The sequence below is a fragment of the Carassius carassius genome, chromosome 40, assembly GCF_963082965.1.
Source record: "Carassius carassius chromosome 40, fCarCar2.1, whole genome shotgun sequence".
NCBI lineage: Eukaryota > Metazoa > Chordata > Actinopteri > Cypriniformes > Cyprinidae > Carassius > Carassius carassius.
Window position 1 is genome coordinate 4,781,516 of NC_081794.1, and position 18,227 is coordinate 4,799,742.

Below are 18,227 nucleotides of genomic sequence, written 5' to 3' on the forward strand. Positions count from 1 at the left end.
AATTTTAACTTTCCAGTGCCAACCAGCAGCTTTTCTCTTCAGCTATTACAGTCACTGAGGCCATGAATCTGGGTCAGTTTAAGTGTTTGGTAATTAATTTTCTTTTTCTTGTAGTATGTGACCTGATTTTATCCATCACAAGTTATGGCCTTATGTTAAAATGACTTAATGTGTTGTATTTCTAGCCATGGCAGCATTCAGGAAAACTACATTATTCTTTTATTAATATTTACTAAGACAGACCAAAGCCCAGAATTTGGCTTTAAGGAATAGTCCACCTCTAGATGAAAATGTTATGAAAATTTAGGACTACTCACCCTAGGGCCATCCAAGATGAGTTTGTTTGTTCATCAAAGCAGATCTGAAGAAATATAACATTCCATCACTTGCTCACCGATGGATTCTCTGCAGTGAATGGGTGCCGTCAGAATGAGAGACCAAACAGCTGATAAAAATCATAACGACAAGTAATCCACACAAAAAAGCTGCACAAATCTGTCTTTAAGGCGGTTTAACTGTAAACCATTGCTTCTGTCATAAATACCAGCCCATAATCCTTAATAACACTTCCTCCAGTGAAACAGTCCCTTCACTGTTGTCCTTTCACATTAAAATCTACCAACATATTTGTTTAGAACTTTTTAGAACTCTTTTGGCTTGTAAACATTGTTATAATTTACATGTTGTGAATTCTTTATATATTTCTCTCCGGATTCAGATGAGACAACTTTTTTATGATAGAGACCAGTATTATGGATAGAGGAGCCAGAGGCAATGGTTTGAATTAGTTTAAAAATGTCTTAATGATAGATTTGTTTCTTACAAACACTAAGCTTTTTGCTTCACATGATGTTAATGGACTAGAGTCGTTTTTATCAGCTGTTTGAACTCTCATTCTGATGACACCCATTTACTGCAGTGGATCCCTTGGTGAGCAATTGGTGAAATGCTAAACTTACTCTTGATGAAAGTCTAGGATGTGAGAATCGACTCTGATAGGACTCAAACCTGCCAGGTGTTCAGTTTTTATTCTAATTTATATATTTAAAAGCATTGCATCATCTTTACACATTCTCTGAGTGGGCTGGTGTTCATGGTGGGCTTAAAGTGGATGTTTTTGTTTCATGCTGTTAGTACTTGGGATGGTCAGTGGTGTTTGAGGTCCGTCATTAGACAGACCCCAGTGTAAGGGAAACAGGTCAATTTAGCTCAAAGGGAATCATTTAAGATTTTAAAGGGAATTTAAACAGAATCACTGTTTCACAGCTGATCACTGAGACGCCCTGCGATTCACTGAACGAGCCGTTTAACATCAAATCTGCGCTGGATATTAATATCCAAACTCTAGTGAAAACACTATCAATTAGCCCAGTAACAAGATCGGCAGTTTAAGACATTAACTTGTAAGCACAAAACACAAGATACTTCTCTTTTCAATATGAATAAGGCTTTATTAGATAAATCTAAGACATATAAACTAATCTAGCACATAAACGCACGCACTCACACATTCACACAAGTTGCAGGAAGATCGATAGTTAGGGAAAGATGATTTTAAGAGAATGGAAATGTGGAATCCCGAGCCTGTCCTCCAACAAAAAACGACCATATAGGTAGTTTGTGCAAGCACCTTATTACGACCTATATTTATGTTTTAAAGTTAAGCGCCCTCTAGCGGGCCTAAAAATAACGACAGTATAGCGTTGCGTCTGTCGTCATGAAATGACGTATAAAGTCATTACCAATCAAAACGCACGTTTATTTAAATAAAATGCGGGGGCTTTTTACACCGATCTCACATTATTTCCTACATATTTTACTAGGTGGCTTATTCATTCGAATGACCACACCTAACCCCACCCCTAAACCTAACCCTCACAGAAATCATGCTAAATTATGATTTTTTTGAGCATATACATTTTTGTGCATATTCGTTCCCTGGGATCGAACCCATGATAGCATGATTACATATCAAGGTATAACGCAATAATCTACCAACTGAGCTACATGAAACACAAATCAGAGTGCAAATAAAAGAGTACAAAACATTAATATGAAAACGACCTTTTGCCGATAGGGGCACAATTGTAGTATACGCTCTGATGGGTCGTATTTCAGGGATTTGGACAAATGACCTATACGAGCGTATTGGTTGGAGGACAGGTTGGGAATCCTAAGTTTACAGCAATACGTTAAATTGCATTGACATAAACAACCATCAATCACTTAATTAGCCCTCGCATTGAGTTCCTCAATGAGGTTAAAATTATATTAGATACACCCGTACAAATGTCTGGAGGTAGTACTTGCGTCTCCTGTGTAAAGTTGTCGTTGATTGGCTGGAAGTTCAGTAGTTGCTGAAGTGACGTCTTGGGAAGCCCGTGGTTGGGCGTTGGCTGACGATGCAGAGTTGTGTGGCTGGTTGAAGTTGAACGGGCAGTCAAGGTCAGACTCGGAGACCGGCGTTACAAAACTTAACTCAGAACACGAAACTCTCAAACAGAAAAGAAAAGAAGTAAAGTTTGACGAGACTAGGTGGTGTTTCTTCTCATCGTGGCTAAGTAGCAGCAGGCGTGCAGGCCGAAGCAAGCTGGAACCGCCCTCAAAGAACAGCTAACAGTGATGACTAAAAGCATGGCTAAAAGCTAAAGCTAGGAAGCAAAGCTACAAGCTAAAAGCTAAAAGCAAACTAAAAGCATACTAAAAGCTGGCATGACTGATAGCAAAAGCAGAGCTAAAACTAAAAGCAGGCATGACTAATAGCAGAAGCATAGCTAAAAACTAAAAGCAAGATTTTATGGTGTCCTAAGTATTTAAACTGGCCTGTTGGCCACACCTCAAATGTTGTCAATCAGATATTGTCTTGGCTCGGGGGTATCATAAATCATATGTTATCTTATCATGCATCTGGTCCGAATTTTCCCGCTCTTGCAGGGTCTAATTTTGGACATGATTCCTATAAAAAGAATATGATACATTTGACAAATAACTAATGGTCATGACTGTTTCAAGCTAACAGATTCGAACACATACACACTAAACATGAATATGTATCTTTAAGCTATCCAATAGTTATTAAAAGACAAACAAAATAAGTGATTATAACATAATAGTCAAAAGTGTGGGTTACATATAAATGAATATGGAGTGAAGCGATGGACTGATATTCATTTATAAGTCTTTGAGTTCATTTTGGTCCATATATATGTAGAAAAGACATTTTCTGTGCCATTATCTGACATAGGGATGTTCTGTGGAGACCAGAGGTTAAAAGGCCCCCCTTAGGAATTTCAGTCTGGTTCTGCTAGGTGGGGGAAGTGTTTAAGGATATGGTGTATTAACTCTCATGGGTTTACATGTGATGTCCGGCGTTGCATCTCAATTAATTGCCAAATTTGACAATCTCTTCTCCGAATTGAAATTGTCAATAATTGTTCTAGTGGTGTTAATGTTGAAAGCTGTTCTGTGAAAGAGTTGGTTGGTTGGTTATCTTGCTTGGGACTTGTGGCACAGAATGTTTTATGACCTCCGGTTGCCTTCCTGAGGAATTTGGCTCATGTTTCAACCACAGTTCTGATCGACTCTTTAATTTGTCTGATTTGGGTCATATCCGCTACACCAGGTGGCAGGACAATAGAGCCACAACAAACTAATTCTGGGTCAGTGTATTTGTAGCCTTGTTTGGATTAGCCTTGCAGATAGCATCAGAGAAACAGAATAGCCTGCCAAGAAGTATGATGAAGAAAATGTGTGGTTCTTCCCCCATGGTGAGGATACCTTACTGTTAGTGTTCAGCTGAATAAAATTTGAGACAGACTCAAAACTGTAAGATAAAAATCAACGTCTGTGAATTTAAGAATTTACGGGGCATAATTTTCTTATACTATATATATAAAGAAGTAAGATGATTTATTTATTTCTTTTTGTATTTATTTAGTTTTGTGATTTTGTGCAAATATTTACTAATTATAACATTTTTGTTTAAAGATCTTTTTTAGTACTGCTCTTCAGAAGCTAATACACATGTTTCCCAGAAGACCTTGTTCATCCAATTAAACATGTTCCTAATGTATTTCTTTTGAAGGCATTTTTTTTTTTTTTGCATTTGCATTTGCATTTGCATTTGCATTTTTCTTTTTTTTTTTATTGTGGAAAACTGGTGTTGTCAAAAATAATGAGAAGATACTTACCAATGAGAAAAAAAGCAATCCCGGTGTATGATCGCAGCCCTCCCGCTCCTTGAGTTCCTCCAGTGCTGGAAAGCTGATCCCATATTTACACAGGTTCTACTTCTTGCCTTATTGTAAGCCTTATGTTGTTCTACAGACGTTTTCCTCTTTTGTTTTTTATCCGCCGTCTCTGTCTTTCGGTCATCGCTCGGCCCAGCTAATGTCCGTCTGTATTGAGCGCCCTCTCATCCCCATCATGAGTAGTCACACCCCTTACTACTGATTGGCTACAAGTTTGTTTTGGTACTCTGCCTGACTCAGCTTTCATGAAGCGTTTTGAAAGAATACATACCGCACCTTTAATTACTCAACCTCATGTCATTCCAAGCTCGTAAGACCACTAGAACTCAAACTGAAATATTTTTGATGGAATCTGAGAGCTCTCTGACCCTCCATAGACGGCAAGGATATTACCATGATCATGGAAGATCAGAGAACTCTCAGATTTCAACAAAAATATCTTAATTTGTCTTCTGAAGATTAACAAAGGTCTTATGGGTTTAGAACGACATGAGGGTGAGTAATTAATGGCATAATTTTTATTTATTTATTTTTTTAGGTGAACTAACCCTTTAACATATATTAAAATGGACAACAGTTCTTAGTTCTTTTAAATTGTTGTAAAACACACACACACACACACACACACACACACACACACACACACAAACACACACACACACACACACACACACACACACACACACACACACACACACACACACACACACACACACACACACACACACACACACACATTAAACCTAATTATTAAGCTTGTGCCCCTGGTATGCTTTTTATCTGAACAACATGACATCACTTTCAGTCTCTGCACAAACATTGCTTTTGAGTGCTACCACACTGTTGCCAGCGTTTAACAGGAAGCACTTCCTCAGACCTACTTTATTCCAAGTAGGGCCCCCTGGAAGCTTTGGTTTAATAGGAACACTGCTTGAGGTGACAGAAGAGCTCTTCAGCCAAGACTGTTGTGGAATTTCCCATGAGCTAACGCAGAAGATGTTACGTGTGTCTTGCACATGAATCCTGAAATAACAGTCCCAGGCCCACTCAGTATGGTTTCACTGCATCTCATCCAATAGTTTAGGGCATAATATTCTGCGAATCCTCAACTCCTTTCATTCTTTTCACTGGCCTATTTCTCTCTGTGCCCATTATATTAGAGAGCTTCTACCTTTCCCACCTCCCCCACTCCCCTCGAAGCTTCTGCTGTTGTCTGCTGGCCTAATGAAATGAGACTGTTATTGGAATGTATTAGGCCAGGCTCGGTCCGATCCAGGCAGCCGGCACAGATGCTTTTCCAGACTGTCATGCTTGCTTTCATGAACAGAGCTTCATCAGTGGACTTAAGGATTTATCTTCTGATTGCTTTCAGATGGCAAGGTGGAGGTGACAAAGGAAGCGATGAAACTCTGCACCATGGGACCGGGGAAGGTGTTTGGAGAGCTCGCCATCCTCTACAACTGCACCAGAACTGCTACGGTACAGAGTGAGTGTGGAGAACAGCAAAGCACCTGCACATCCACAACTGCAAATTATTAAAGGGGTCATTCCTCGAGGATTGATAAAGTTAGCAAAGATTTAGCTGTAACTGTAATCAGAAAAAAAAGTATAATTAAATTACAGGTACTTATGAAAATGTTAACGATTACAAAGGAGGATTAAATCTGAATATTTTCACACACACATACAAATTTGATTGACTTCTTTCCTAAATTGCACTGACTGTTCTAAAATATGGGAGTCCAGTATTTCAGGAGTTTCTGACACAAAATAAGACACATGCTTATTTAATAACTGTTTGATTTCCTGTCTGGAATCTGACATTAATCAGTGTTGAGTCCTACTGTAAGGTTAACCAATCAGTTATATTACTCTAATAAATGGTTTGCACTTTATTTTACAGTACGTGTACTTACATCTACTTAGTGTATAGTGTACGTACCATGTATTTATCTAAGAATGTTCTGGTAATACAAGGTAACTACATTGGGTAGGGTTAGGTTTAGGGGAAGGTTCAGGGTTAGTATCTAGTTATTACATAGTTATTGTAATTACTATAATAAGTACATAGTATGTACATGAGGAACAGGACTGTAAAATAAAGTGCTACCAATAAATGTATTGAAATAGTTACACTACTATTACATTTTTAATAGGGTAACTTGTAATCTGTAACTTGTTACATTCCCAGAGTAACCTTCTCAACACTGGATGACTCATATTAAGGCACATATTGAGGGGACATTTTAAATTTATAGCACAGGATTGCTTATGCTAATATACATACAAACATGAAAATGCACATAGAAAGGCCCTTTCACTTCATAACTGTGGAAAGACAAACCACAATGTGGAGTGAGTATCCATGGAAACACACACTGTGTTGTCATCCTGAACTTAGCAAGAACAGCTACTCTCATGAGGGAGTAACCATGGAAATCACACACACACACACACACACACACACACACACACACACACACAGTCACTCACTTATGCATTTCTGTTAAGGATACGCACTTATATGTACATATATGAAGTAGCCTAAATTCCTTTGCATACTGTTTGTGTCAGCGTCTCTTTAAATATTTAAATGCAAAACTGAAAATGAAATATTAGGCATGATAGTCTCATGATGTTTATTGTTCTGTTTGCACAATAAATAATTCAAATATAGTCCTGTATTGCTCTCTTCATGTCTGACGAGGTTCATATGTCTTGTATTTCTAAAACAATATGACAAGCAAATTTGTATGCATATCAGCCAGGCAAAACAATTTGCAAGCCTCGCTTAATTTAATTATCAAAACACACAATGCATAATGGCTCTGGTTCTTCCCCTGTTAAACCAGATGCAACTCTGTGTTTTATTAGAAGATTATATATTGTTTGTCTTGCTGTGTGATGTTACTTTAGTCTTTGCAAAATCACTGATCTTTCTTGTGTTTCATCTTTGTTATTGACACTGGTAGGGATGTTAGCTTTGGTGTGTCTAGCGTGTAACAGTGTGATATATACCAGTGACGGAAAGAGGTGAGTCAGAATCTCTGTGTCTCATCTGCATCTCTTAAATGCAACAGATGCCAGGCCATTTCCTCAGATTTGAAGAGAGCTGCAAAGATAGGAAACAACCACAAAGCCATTATTTTGTCAGGATGAAGTACAGTTCAAGATTCAAGATTCAAGATTCAAGATTTTTATTCGTCACATACACAGTTATATAGAGCATATATAACCAGCAGTGAAATATGAGTCAGGTCCGCTCCATGGACAGTGCAATTACAGTCTTCTGCATCTTATTTTTTTTAGCTTTTTGGCTCTGAGACAAATGCAGATACAAGTTCTCCCCATCTCCCTCTCTCTCTCTCTTTCTCTCTCTCTCTTTCTCTTTTTCTGTACAGCAATATGTTGCTTTATAAAATCTGATCAAACACATGTTTTTGTTTTTTTTTGCTGCTGGTTATGTTCTTCTTTCACAACGTGATCTCATGGTAATTTGTATGTATTTTACGTAAAATGTGTTTCTGCAAGACGCATGTTTACTTACATTTTTAAAGACACTAAAATGTACAATACTGATGTATTTACAGCATCTAAACGTACACGTATTTTCAGCATTTTAACACACAATACTGATGTATCGATGAAACATCGATAATTGAAACTTGATTATTGAATTATTATTGTTCCCTTTCAGTCGGTCACGTTCGACGTTATGAATGGGATCTCGCCCGAGAGCTCAATCACCTTCGAGTGGCACAAAACGAGCCAATGGTACACAAAGTACCTTGGTCTTGGCGTGGTGGTCTCAAGCTGCCCTCCAAGGCCTGTAAGTTCTCATCCAAGCTTGTGGCCAAGGCTTACAGAGCTGCAGGCCAGGCCGCTTCTGCCCTGCATGTCATAGCCTCACTTCAGGTCTATCAGGCCAAGCTGCTCCGGCAGCTGCACGAGGGCAGTGCTGACCCAGGGGTTTTGCAGGAGGAGCGCACTGCTACCGACCTCGCTCTATGGGCGACGAAGGTCACTGCGCGCTCCTTGGGTAAGGTGATGTCCACTTTGATGGCCACCTATGGCTGAACCTGGTAGACATGTGGGAGTCTGATCGGGCTCAGCTCCTCAACTCCCCAGTCTCCCAGGATGGCCTCTTTGGCGACGCGGTAGAGAGCTTTGCCCAGCAGTTCTCTGCCGCCCAGAAGCAGTCTGAGGCCATCAGACACATCCTGCCCGGCGGCCCACTGCTGCCTCCACCCCGCCGCCGGCGCAGCCACCTCGGCCTGCTCGTCGCCGAGGGCGCCCCCCTGCGGCCTCTTCCACTCCGCGCAACCCGTCTCTGCCCCTAAGCCTGCCAAACGCCAGGCCAAGAGGCGTTCCTGAGATGGGAGACCCAGAGTTGGAGACGTCAGCTCGTCAGGAGATGGTAGCAGGACCACTCCTTCCCCTGGAGGAGGGCCGGGGGAGAATCCTTTGTTCTCGTTTTCTTTTTTGTTCCGCCACTGGCCCTGCAGCCGGTGGTACCCAAACCTTCACTAAAAGAGCTGTTTCCTCTACCTCCGGGTCCCAAGAGGCCACGAACGACAGTTGGCGATGTGCTTCCTCGTCGCTCTTGTTCTCCTCTCCCCTTGCCAGTTTCCATGCAAAGCCGGCCCGAGAACGCTTCGCCTTCTCATGCCCTCTTTGCTACTTGGAGTCAGACAAGTGCCCGCACTCCGCCCCCGCTAAAGGACGCTATGCCTCCCATGCCGGGGCTGTTTGCTCCATCAAGTTGCCCCACCGTGGGTACGCCTGTAGTCCCCTTGTCCCCACTGGTTCGGTTTCTGGGAGCCTGGCTAGAGCTCCCCAGTCCTTCCCGCTGGCTCATCCGGACACTCAGGCACGGCTACGTGATTCAGTTCGCCCGGCGTCTCCCCAGGTTTCGGGGTGTCCATGCGATGATGGTGGGCAACGATGCCCCTGTCATGCGCGCGGAGGTCGCGACCCTGCTGGCAAAGGGCGCGATAGAGCCGATCCCTCCAGCCGACATGAAGTCCGGCTTTTACAGCCCTTACTTCATAGTACCCAAGAAGACAGGTGGGTTACGGCCAATCCTGGACTTGTGTGCCTTGAACCGAGCTCTGCACAGACTCCCCTTCAAGATGCTAACGCCCAAGCGCATTTTCGAATGCATTCGTGCGATGAATTGGTTTGCAGCGATCGACCTGAAGGATGCGTACTTTCATGTCTCCATTCTTCCTCGACACAGACCGTTTCTTCGGTTTGCTTTCGAGGGGCAGGCATATCAGTACAAGGTTCTCCCATTCGGGTTGGCCCTGTCTCCCCGCGTCTTTACAAAGGTCGCGGAGGGAGCCCTGGCTCCTCTCAGGGAACAAGGTGTCCATATCCTCAACTACCTCGACGACTGGCTGATCCTAGCTCACTCTCGAGAGCGGTTGTGCAAGCACATGGATCTGGTGCTCAGACACCTCGTCCGACTGGGTCTTCAGGTCAACTGGGAAAAGAGTAAGCTCTCTCCTGTGCAGAGGATCTCTCTTCTCTGTATGGAAATAGACTCGGTCGCCATGTTTGCGCGGCTTACGAACGAGCGCGCGCAGTCACTGCTGAATTGCCTGAGACAATTCAAGGGCAAGAGAACTGTTTCAGAGGCTCCTGGGACATATGGCGTCCATGGCGGCGGTCATACCACTCGGGTTACTCCATATGAGACCGCTTCAGCACTGGCTTCACAACCGAGTCCCGAGATGGGCATGGCAACGGGGCATGCTCCGAGTGACCATCACTCCAGCCTGCCGCCGAAACTTCACCCTGTGGTTGGACCCCTTGTTTCTATGGGCCGGTGTGTCCCTAGAACCGGTTTCCAGACAGATGCCTCTGCCACGGGCTGGGGTGCCATGTGCAACGGGCATGCTGAGTCGGGCTCCTGGACAGGACCCCGACTTCAGTAGCATGTCAATTGCCTCGAGTTGCTAGCAGTACAGCTTGCTCTGCAACGCTTCAGGGCCCTGCTGAAGGACAAGCACGTTCTGGTCCGTACGGACAACACTGCGACCATAGCGTACATCAACCGTCAGGGTGGTCTACGCTCCCGCCGCATGTCACAACTCGCTCGCCATCTCCTCTTGTGGAGTCACAAGCATCTGAGGTCGCTTCATGCCATTCACATTCCGGGCAGGCTCAATCTTGCAGCCGACAAGCTCTCACGGCAGCAATCTCGCCCCGGGGAATGGAGACTCCACCCCCAGTCGGTTCAGCTGATTTGGGAACGATTCGGAGACGCTCAGGTAGACCTGTTTGCCTCTCCAGAAAATTCCCACTGCCAGTTGTTTTACTCCCTGACCGAGGGCACTCTCGGCATGGATGCCCTGGCACACAGCTGGCCGCTGGGCCTGTGCAAGTATGCGTTTCCCCCAGTGAGCCTTCTTGCACAGACGTTGTGCAAGATCAGGGAGGACGAGGAGCAGGTCCTCATGGTTGCGCCTTTTTGGCCCGGCCAGACCTGGTTCTCTGAACTTGTACTCCTCGCGACAGCCCCTCCCTGGCCAATTCCTCTGAGGAAGGACCTTCTTTCTCAGAGACGGGGCACCCTCTGGCACCCACGTCCTGATCTGTGGAACCTACATGTGTGGGTCCTGCATGGGTCACGGAAGGTTTAGGTAGCTTGCCACCACAGGTGGTAGCTACCATCACTTCAGCTAGAGCCATGTCCACCAGACATGCCTATGCTTTGAAGTGGAACCTCTTCATCACTTGGTGTTCTTCACGGCGTGAGGACCCCTGGAAATGTCCGATTGGGTCAGTGCTTTCCTTTCTTCAGGAGTGGTTGGAATGAAGGCTGTCTCCTTTCACCCTCAAGGTCTATGTGGCCAACATATCGGCTCACCATGACCCTGTTGAAGGTAAGTCTCTGGGGAGGCACAATCTGATCATCAGGTTCCTGAGAGGAGCAAGGAGGCTCAATCCGCCTCGCCCTCAGCAAGTCCCCTATTGGGACCTCACAGTGGTTCTATCGGCACTGCAGAGGGCTCCCTTCGAACCCTTGCTCTCAGTTGAGCTAAAGTTTTTGTCTTTGAAAACTGTGCTCCTGACGGCTTTGGCTTCGGTGAAGAGGGTCGGGCACCTGCAGGCATTTTCAGTTGACGAAGCGTGCCTGGAATTCGGGCCGGCTAACTCTCACGTTATCTTGAGACCCCGGCCTGGGTACATGCCCAAAGTTCCCACCACTCCTTTTAGGGATCAGGTGGTGAACTTGTAAGCGCTGCCCCTGGAGGAGGACTGGATGCGTGCGCTATTCCCCTCAGGTGAGTTCCTCAGTCAGAACCCTGGGTTCCTCCAGCACTGTTAATGTCCAACACTTGTGTACATGCCCTTTGGTCAGCCCTGTGTGGGACTAGGTGCCTCCATGTCCCCTTTCCCCTTTCTGGGCAATCCCACGTGTGTATGTCCACAGTAAGTCTCTCCGCAGCATGTGTCTTTCCCTTGGCAAGCCCCTTGCCAGCTCTGTCGTTGAAACTTCCACCCTGCAGAATGGGTACCTCAGAGTTCTTATGTATCACCACCTTGGTCAATACCTGCCTTCTGTAAGTCCTCCCATGGGCAGGCAGCCTGCTAGTATACGTCCAGCTGGAATATGCTACCCAGTGTATTCTGTGTAAGTTATGGGCCCTCACTCGTGCTGGCCTCACGACAGGGTGCTATCACTCACACGGGTCACTGGAAGACAGCCATGTGGCGTTTTGTAAGGGACCATTGGCTCTCGCCTGCTTCATCACAGATTGCGACATGACGTTTTTCTGGTGTTTTATATGTTTTATATATTTTTATATACACTATAAAATTAGTAGGTTTAGGTTAATGGGTAGGTTAAAAAATCTAAAAATCTAAATTGCTTATCGATAAAATGATAAAAATGCATATTCACTATAAAATTGGTATAGGGTTAGGGGTATGTTAAGGGGTCTAAAAATCTAAATCGCTTATTCATTTTTTGATTCATGATGATAACATTTACAAAAACAATATGCAAGTTACACAGTATGTTTAATTTTTCTATACTGCACTATAGCTCTGTTGGTGGTGTTTCAGTAAACACAAAACATCAGTACAACAGGGAAAAGAAGCGCTATCTGTCATTTACAGTACCTAATCACAGTTTAAACTGAGAGACCCAGATTCATGCAGTGTGCTTTAAAAGAAAGCTTAAAAGATTAGTTCACTTGAACAGAAAATCCTGTCATCATTTACTCACTCTCACATCATTTCAAACCTTCTGGAGAAGAAGATATTTCTACTTCTGTAATGCACCAAAGAAAGAAACTTGTACAGGTTTTTTTAAATGACATCAGTTAATAATTTACCATTTGTGATGATATCTGCAATGATAGCTATAACTTGTGAGCTCATTGTGAGCAAAATGTAATTCTCATAAAAATTATATAAAAAAACCTTTTGATAGATGGAAATATTAATGTGCGTCACATTACTAATATCTTAACGCATGAGTTGTACCACATCTGTTTCATCTTGCATGAATGGAAGTTAGAAAACGCTGTAGATGACTCCCATTTGAGCCCTCATTAGCTCTGTGTGGAGAAAAGTTCCATTCAAAGAAAGCCAGCTACACAAAGCCGCTGTTTAATTTCAGCACCCAGACTCATTAAGGGCATTAGAAGCTAAAATTTACAGAGCAATGCATTATCTGTCAATCCAGTTCATTGTTGCATTAAATGCCACAAGTGGCTTGTTGCCATAGAAACCTTTCACATTGAATATTATTGGTGAAATCCCCAGTGGAGGAAATCGTTTCGCTCTTCGCTTTTTGGCAGTGTCCCTTTGCTTGGGTTTGGTATGGCACAAAATGTGACTTCATTAATACTGGCTTTTCTGATGGAAATACGTGCTCAGAGTTCAAGGCTGTTTAAGCGAGATAAAGCCACAGGTTTTCTCAGATGTAAAGCAGTGTTGCAGAAAGACAAAGTTTTCTTTAAATCGGTGCGTTCTTTCTTATGCAGCCTTTTGATAATCAGTTTCCAAATCAGATGTTTGGTTTATTCTATTTGATAGTGCTTTTTATTTCAGGCTTTTGTGAAAATGGCAATTTCTAGTACCCTTGAAGTCATCATTTGCTCAAGGGTGAAGATGGTGCAGTGTTTTGTGACGATTTACTTCCTCATTGTAAAGTCAAAGGCTTTTCTAAAGATGATCGCTCAGGACTGCCCATTGCTTAAAATGATCATGAGCTGCAGGATTGTCTGAATCTCTGGCTATAATATAAAGTCGCACAGCTATCATAATAGCAGTTTGCTCTCTGCCAGATTCCTCTCTAATGACCCAAACAAGGATAGCACGACTAACCTTTTAAAGTTGAACCAATGGGCACCTCCATTATCAAGTTTTAACGAGTTCGTTTTTTCTAGAAAGAGAAAGTATTTCTTTTCTTTTTTCTTTTTTTTTTTTAAAAGGAACTATTTTTACACTGTTTGTTGCTATAATAGATGTAAAACCTGGAACGTGCTGAAAAATTTTAATAAATGTAATAAATGTAAATAATGTTTATTTATTTTACATTTGATTTTAATTGGAGTTTTATTTTTATGCAATTTAAATTAATATTCAAATTGAATTTGTAATGATATATTTGACATTTGAAGAGTACCCTGAAAAAAAGATGCACAAGGAATTTTCCCTTGGAAATTATTAAATTTCATGATTTAAAGCAAGTAACACACACACACACACACACACACACACACACACACACACACACACACACAAACACAAACACAATAATTTAAACGTTGCATCACTTTTTTGGTATTTATTAATATATTTTAAAACATGGTTTATTCCTATGATGGTAAAGCTGAATGCATGGTCCTTCAGATATAGTTTTAATATGCTGATTTGATGCTCAATAATAATAATAATAATTGTCATAATAATTGTAATTATTATCATTATTATTGTTGTTGTTATCAGAGTTGAAAACTGTTGTGCAGATTAATATGTTTGTGAAATAGAATAAATAAAAGGCTTTCTTTATTTATATATTTAGTTATTTATTTATTAGTAGTAGTAGTATCTTTGTTATGAAAGCATTTAAAAAAAATAATGTTAGCGTAGTGTGCGTATATGTTGGTTTAAAGGATTTAAAATGTATTATGTTGCACTTTCTAATGAAACTACCAGTTCAACTAGTAAGTAATCGATAAGGATATTCCAAAATGCATCAGTATTAACACAAACTGTCATGTTCTTCGGACTTCTTGTCATGTCTTGTGACTTTAAAATTCCTGTAGTGACCACCTTCTTGGTGCTCTTCAGTGTTGAGATGTTTGAACAGTTGTGAGTGACTCATATGGTAAAGTAAATGGGCTGTTAGCTGGAAGAAAGTGTGGTTTTGGGGAAAGTGGAAGTCATCTGTAATAGTCCTCCAATCTCCTTCAAAAGCAGGCTTCTACAGCCAAAAGAGAAAAGAAAACAGCACCATTGACAAAGAAATGCACACCTTTTCTATCCAACAGCTGTGAATGACATCCATAACTACGGTCATTCTTAAAGATGGTGACAGTCCAGGAAGTTTGGTTGTTGAAAGCAGTTGTCACTCTTTTCACACCAAACTCTGTGTGTGAAAAGATCTATATTTAGTGCTCCATAACTGAAGAGTGATAGCCATACAGTATTCTGCTCAATGTTGCTATAGAACAGGCTTTGGAAAGCCAAGTCTTTTTCCATGCTGAAAGCATAACTGATCTGGACACAGATTACTGAACCAAACAATGAGGCATCGCAGCTCTGGGGTGAACCAAGTAAATTTGGTTGGCATGATGCTGTTTATCTTATTGCAAAGATCTGTATAAATTAATATTTTTTGAATGGTTATTCAATCTAACAATAGCCAGGTTTACATTCAAGAAAAAAGGTTGAGGGCATCAAAATATTTACTGATATAATTGATGGAAATGCAGTTTGCTGTTAAATTACAATTGAAATGATTATTTATTCGTTTTTAATATATATTAAATACATCTAAAATTTTTATTCTATTGGCTGATGTCAACAACACAATTTCTGGTACATTCTTCATTATCAAAGAGTTCCAGAGTCCATCCTCTTTTAACTATCTTCTGCTTTTGTGATAATGTCTTGCAAGATAGCAAGAAGCTTCTCACAGCGATAGCGAGTCCTGGTCGGCTGATGCATTACTGTGACAGAGCACTTGATTGGAACCACACGTTTCCTAATGAACATAACGAGTGGTTACAGTCTGAAGTGGCTGCATCACTGTGTGAAAAAGACGTGGAGATTCTCAACTAGACCCAGTGTCTTGCTCTCCCTAAACTCTTCTTCTCTCTCCACACCTCTTGAGATGTTAGTAGAGGAAGACTTTATTGAGTCTGATTAGGGTCATATGTGCCTGATCATAACATGATCTATATGATTGGAAGAAGTGTCAGACACAAACAGAACAGAAAATAAGTCTTATAATACTTCTGGCTGTCATAGCACTTAGCTTTTCTTTTTTTTGTTGAGATAGTCTGAGCTGTATTAAGAATGTCTTTATTTTAGTTCCAGCTGCACAGGACTTATCCAAGCTCAAAGTCAATAGATTAAACCTTCATCATGTCTTCAGCTCCTTGTTGTGCTAATGATATAATCTAACACTCTTTTTCCGTGTGTGAATATTTTTTGAGTGATTTATAGATTTTTTTTTTTTTAACAACGTACTGGTTCGTGTGTCGTGTGATGGTATTTAATTTGTGCTACCATTTCTGGAAGTTTACTGACAGGTTGGCAAAATATAGTTATCAGTATTTTTTAAACCCTATAAAAATAGTATAAGTACAAGTAAACAAGTAAATATAAGTACACACACACACACACACACATATATATATATATATATATATATATATATAGTATACCATTTTAGACAAGTTACCTAAAATGTTGTGTGATTCCCAATGTTTTTCTATTTCTTTTACCTTATTATTATTATTTTATTTATTTTTTTGTATGTACATGATTATGGAATTTACATTTTGGGATGAACCATCCCTTTAAGTCCAGTCTTGTGTCTTTGTCTGATCTTCTTTTCTTTTTTATCTTTTGTGATTCATTTCAGAGCTGGTTGATTTGATTAATGGCATAACACGTTATTTGAGATTTCTTTAAATCATTATGGAGAAAATGGATGGGGAAATTACTCCCAGAACCAAGGCTGCAAAAAATTATGGGGGCATTGTTGCGCTCTGTTTAAGTTTAGCAGTCCCATAGATCATTTCCAAAGTAAGCCTTATTTCTTACAGAAATGTACAATAGTAACCACAGTTTCGGCCACAAAAAGATCATTAGTATTATTATTGCTAGTTCTTAAAATCTCTATGAATAAATAATGAATAATAATAAAACCTATACAGTTATTTCTCTGAATCCTGTTTTCCCCCATTTTAATATATTTGGGTTCTTTTGTAATGGTTTAATTAAATTCTAGCATGTCTAAGCATGCCTAATCAATTGAATTCATAAAACATTAAGCATGTAATGGCTTATTAAATTGTCTCTTCAGAAATGAGTTTATGATTTAATATAACTTTATTATCAAAAATGGTTCTTCTGTTCAATAGTAATACATTTCTGTCACAATTTCTTAAGTTAAACTGAATGTTTATTTTAATTATGTTTTATAAACAAGGTTCGGGAGGAGCACATCAGATACCTAATTAGCACAGGTGGAGCACACTTAAGATAATCAACACTAGGGTATAAATACAGCTGACTTCATTTTACACTTTTATATAGGGGGCCATTCTCAAGCTCAGAGCCCTTCCCAGGACAGCACGCCAAATATGCATTATAATACTACAGCTAATTATATGTAAGTGTGAACTCGTGAAATGGTTTGTCGTAAAGATTTTTGAGTTTCTGTTTGTATCTGACCATAGTTTTTCTCAAATGAAATAAATGCAGGTGAAGTTACTCCCAGAGCAGCTCTGGAGTGGAAGTTCATGTGTCCTCATGTAGTGAGACAATATGTTGGATTTTCCAAATTTTGTGACATTCCAGGCTATACTGTAAATTACATTTTCATGGCTGGATTCCAAGATTCCCACCATGCTTTTTTTTTTTTTTTTGCATCTTTATTGGCCTCGGTGGATCCATGAAGAACCTTTAACATCTGTGAAACCTTAAAAGGTGTACAAATGGTTTCTCAGATTACTAAAATGTACTTTTTACTAAGATAAGATGGTACTTTTAAGAACTGCTCAATGAAAGGTTCTTCGAGAACCAAAAATGGTTCTTCCACTGCATTGCCATGAAAACATCCTTTTGGAATCTTAGTTTTTATATCTTATCCAGACATACCTTATTCTGACATGCATAGCATGAAGCATACATCCTTATGACATTAAACCGATTCATCCATTAAAACACAGCACATTAACATGTAGCTAATCAAGTCAGCTGCCTTTGATCAGGAAGTGAGCTGGTGAAAGGGGATGTTGTCCACGATCTGCTTTCTCTCCCTCAACGGTTTATGAAGAACACTTCTCCAACATCCTGCCAAGCACTTAACTGCTCACAGGGCCTGCAGCTCATGTGTCGTGGCCTGTGTTATATCAGTTTGCTCCTTGTAAAACAGGGGGAGGCAGGCAAAATCTGTCCCCTGCTAGGCAGTGCTATGTAAACATGCCAGGAGCCAACCGAGAGGAGCTAACAAAGGTACTCACACTGAGGCAGATGGAATCTCATGCACTGTGTTCATAGATCGTCTCAGCATCTGAAGGCATACTTTTGCACTGCCCAGAGCTCATTCACAGGCTATCTGGTGAATACTGCACATAAAGATGCTAAGAGTGGTCTGAATTCACCAGCTAAACTCTGATAACGTACAGCCAGCCGGTTGTTCTCACAGAATAAACCCCGACAGGGTGTTTAGGATCCTGACGCAAACTAATTACACAGCTACTTGCCAAATAGGTAAAT

General features: G+C 41.0%; 1 protein-coding gene across 2 annotated transcripts in view; it reads left to right on the forward strand.

Moving 5' to 3' along the window:
• Positions 1-18,227, forward strand: part of LOC132122006 (cGMP-dependent protein kinase 1-like) — a 170,599-nt gene that overhangs the window by 47,723 nt on the left and 104,649 nt on the right. For both annotated transcript variants that reach the window (XM_059531801.1, XM_059531800.1), the window contains exon 3: positions 5,623-5,736. In XM_059531801.1, coding sequence (XP_059387784.1) covers positions 5,623-5,736 — 114 coding nt within the window. The remainder of the gene's footprint in view (positions 1-5,622; positions 5,737-18,227) is intronic.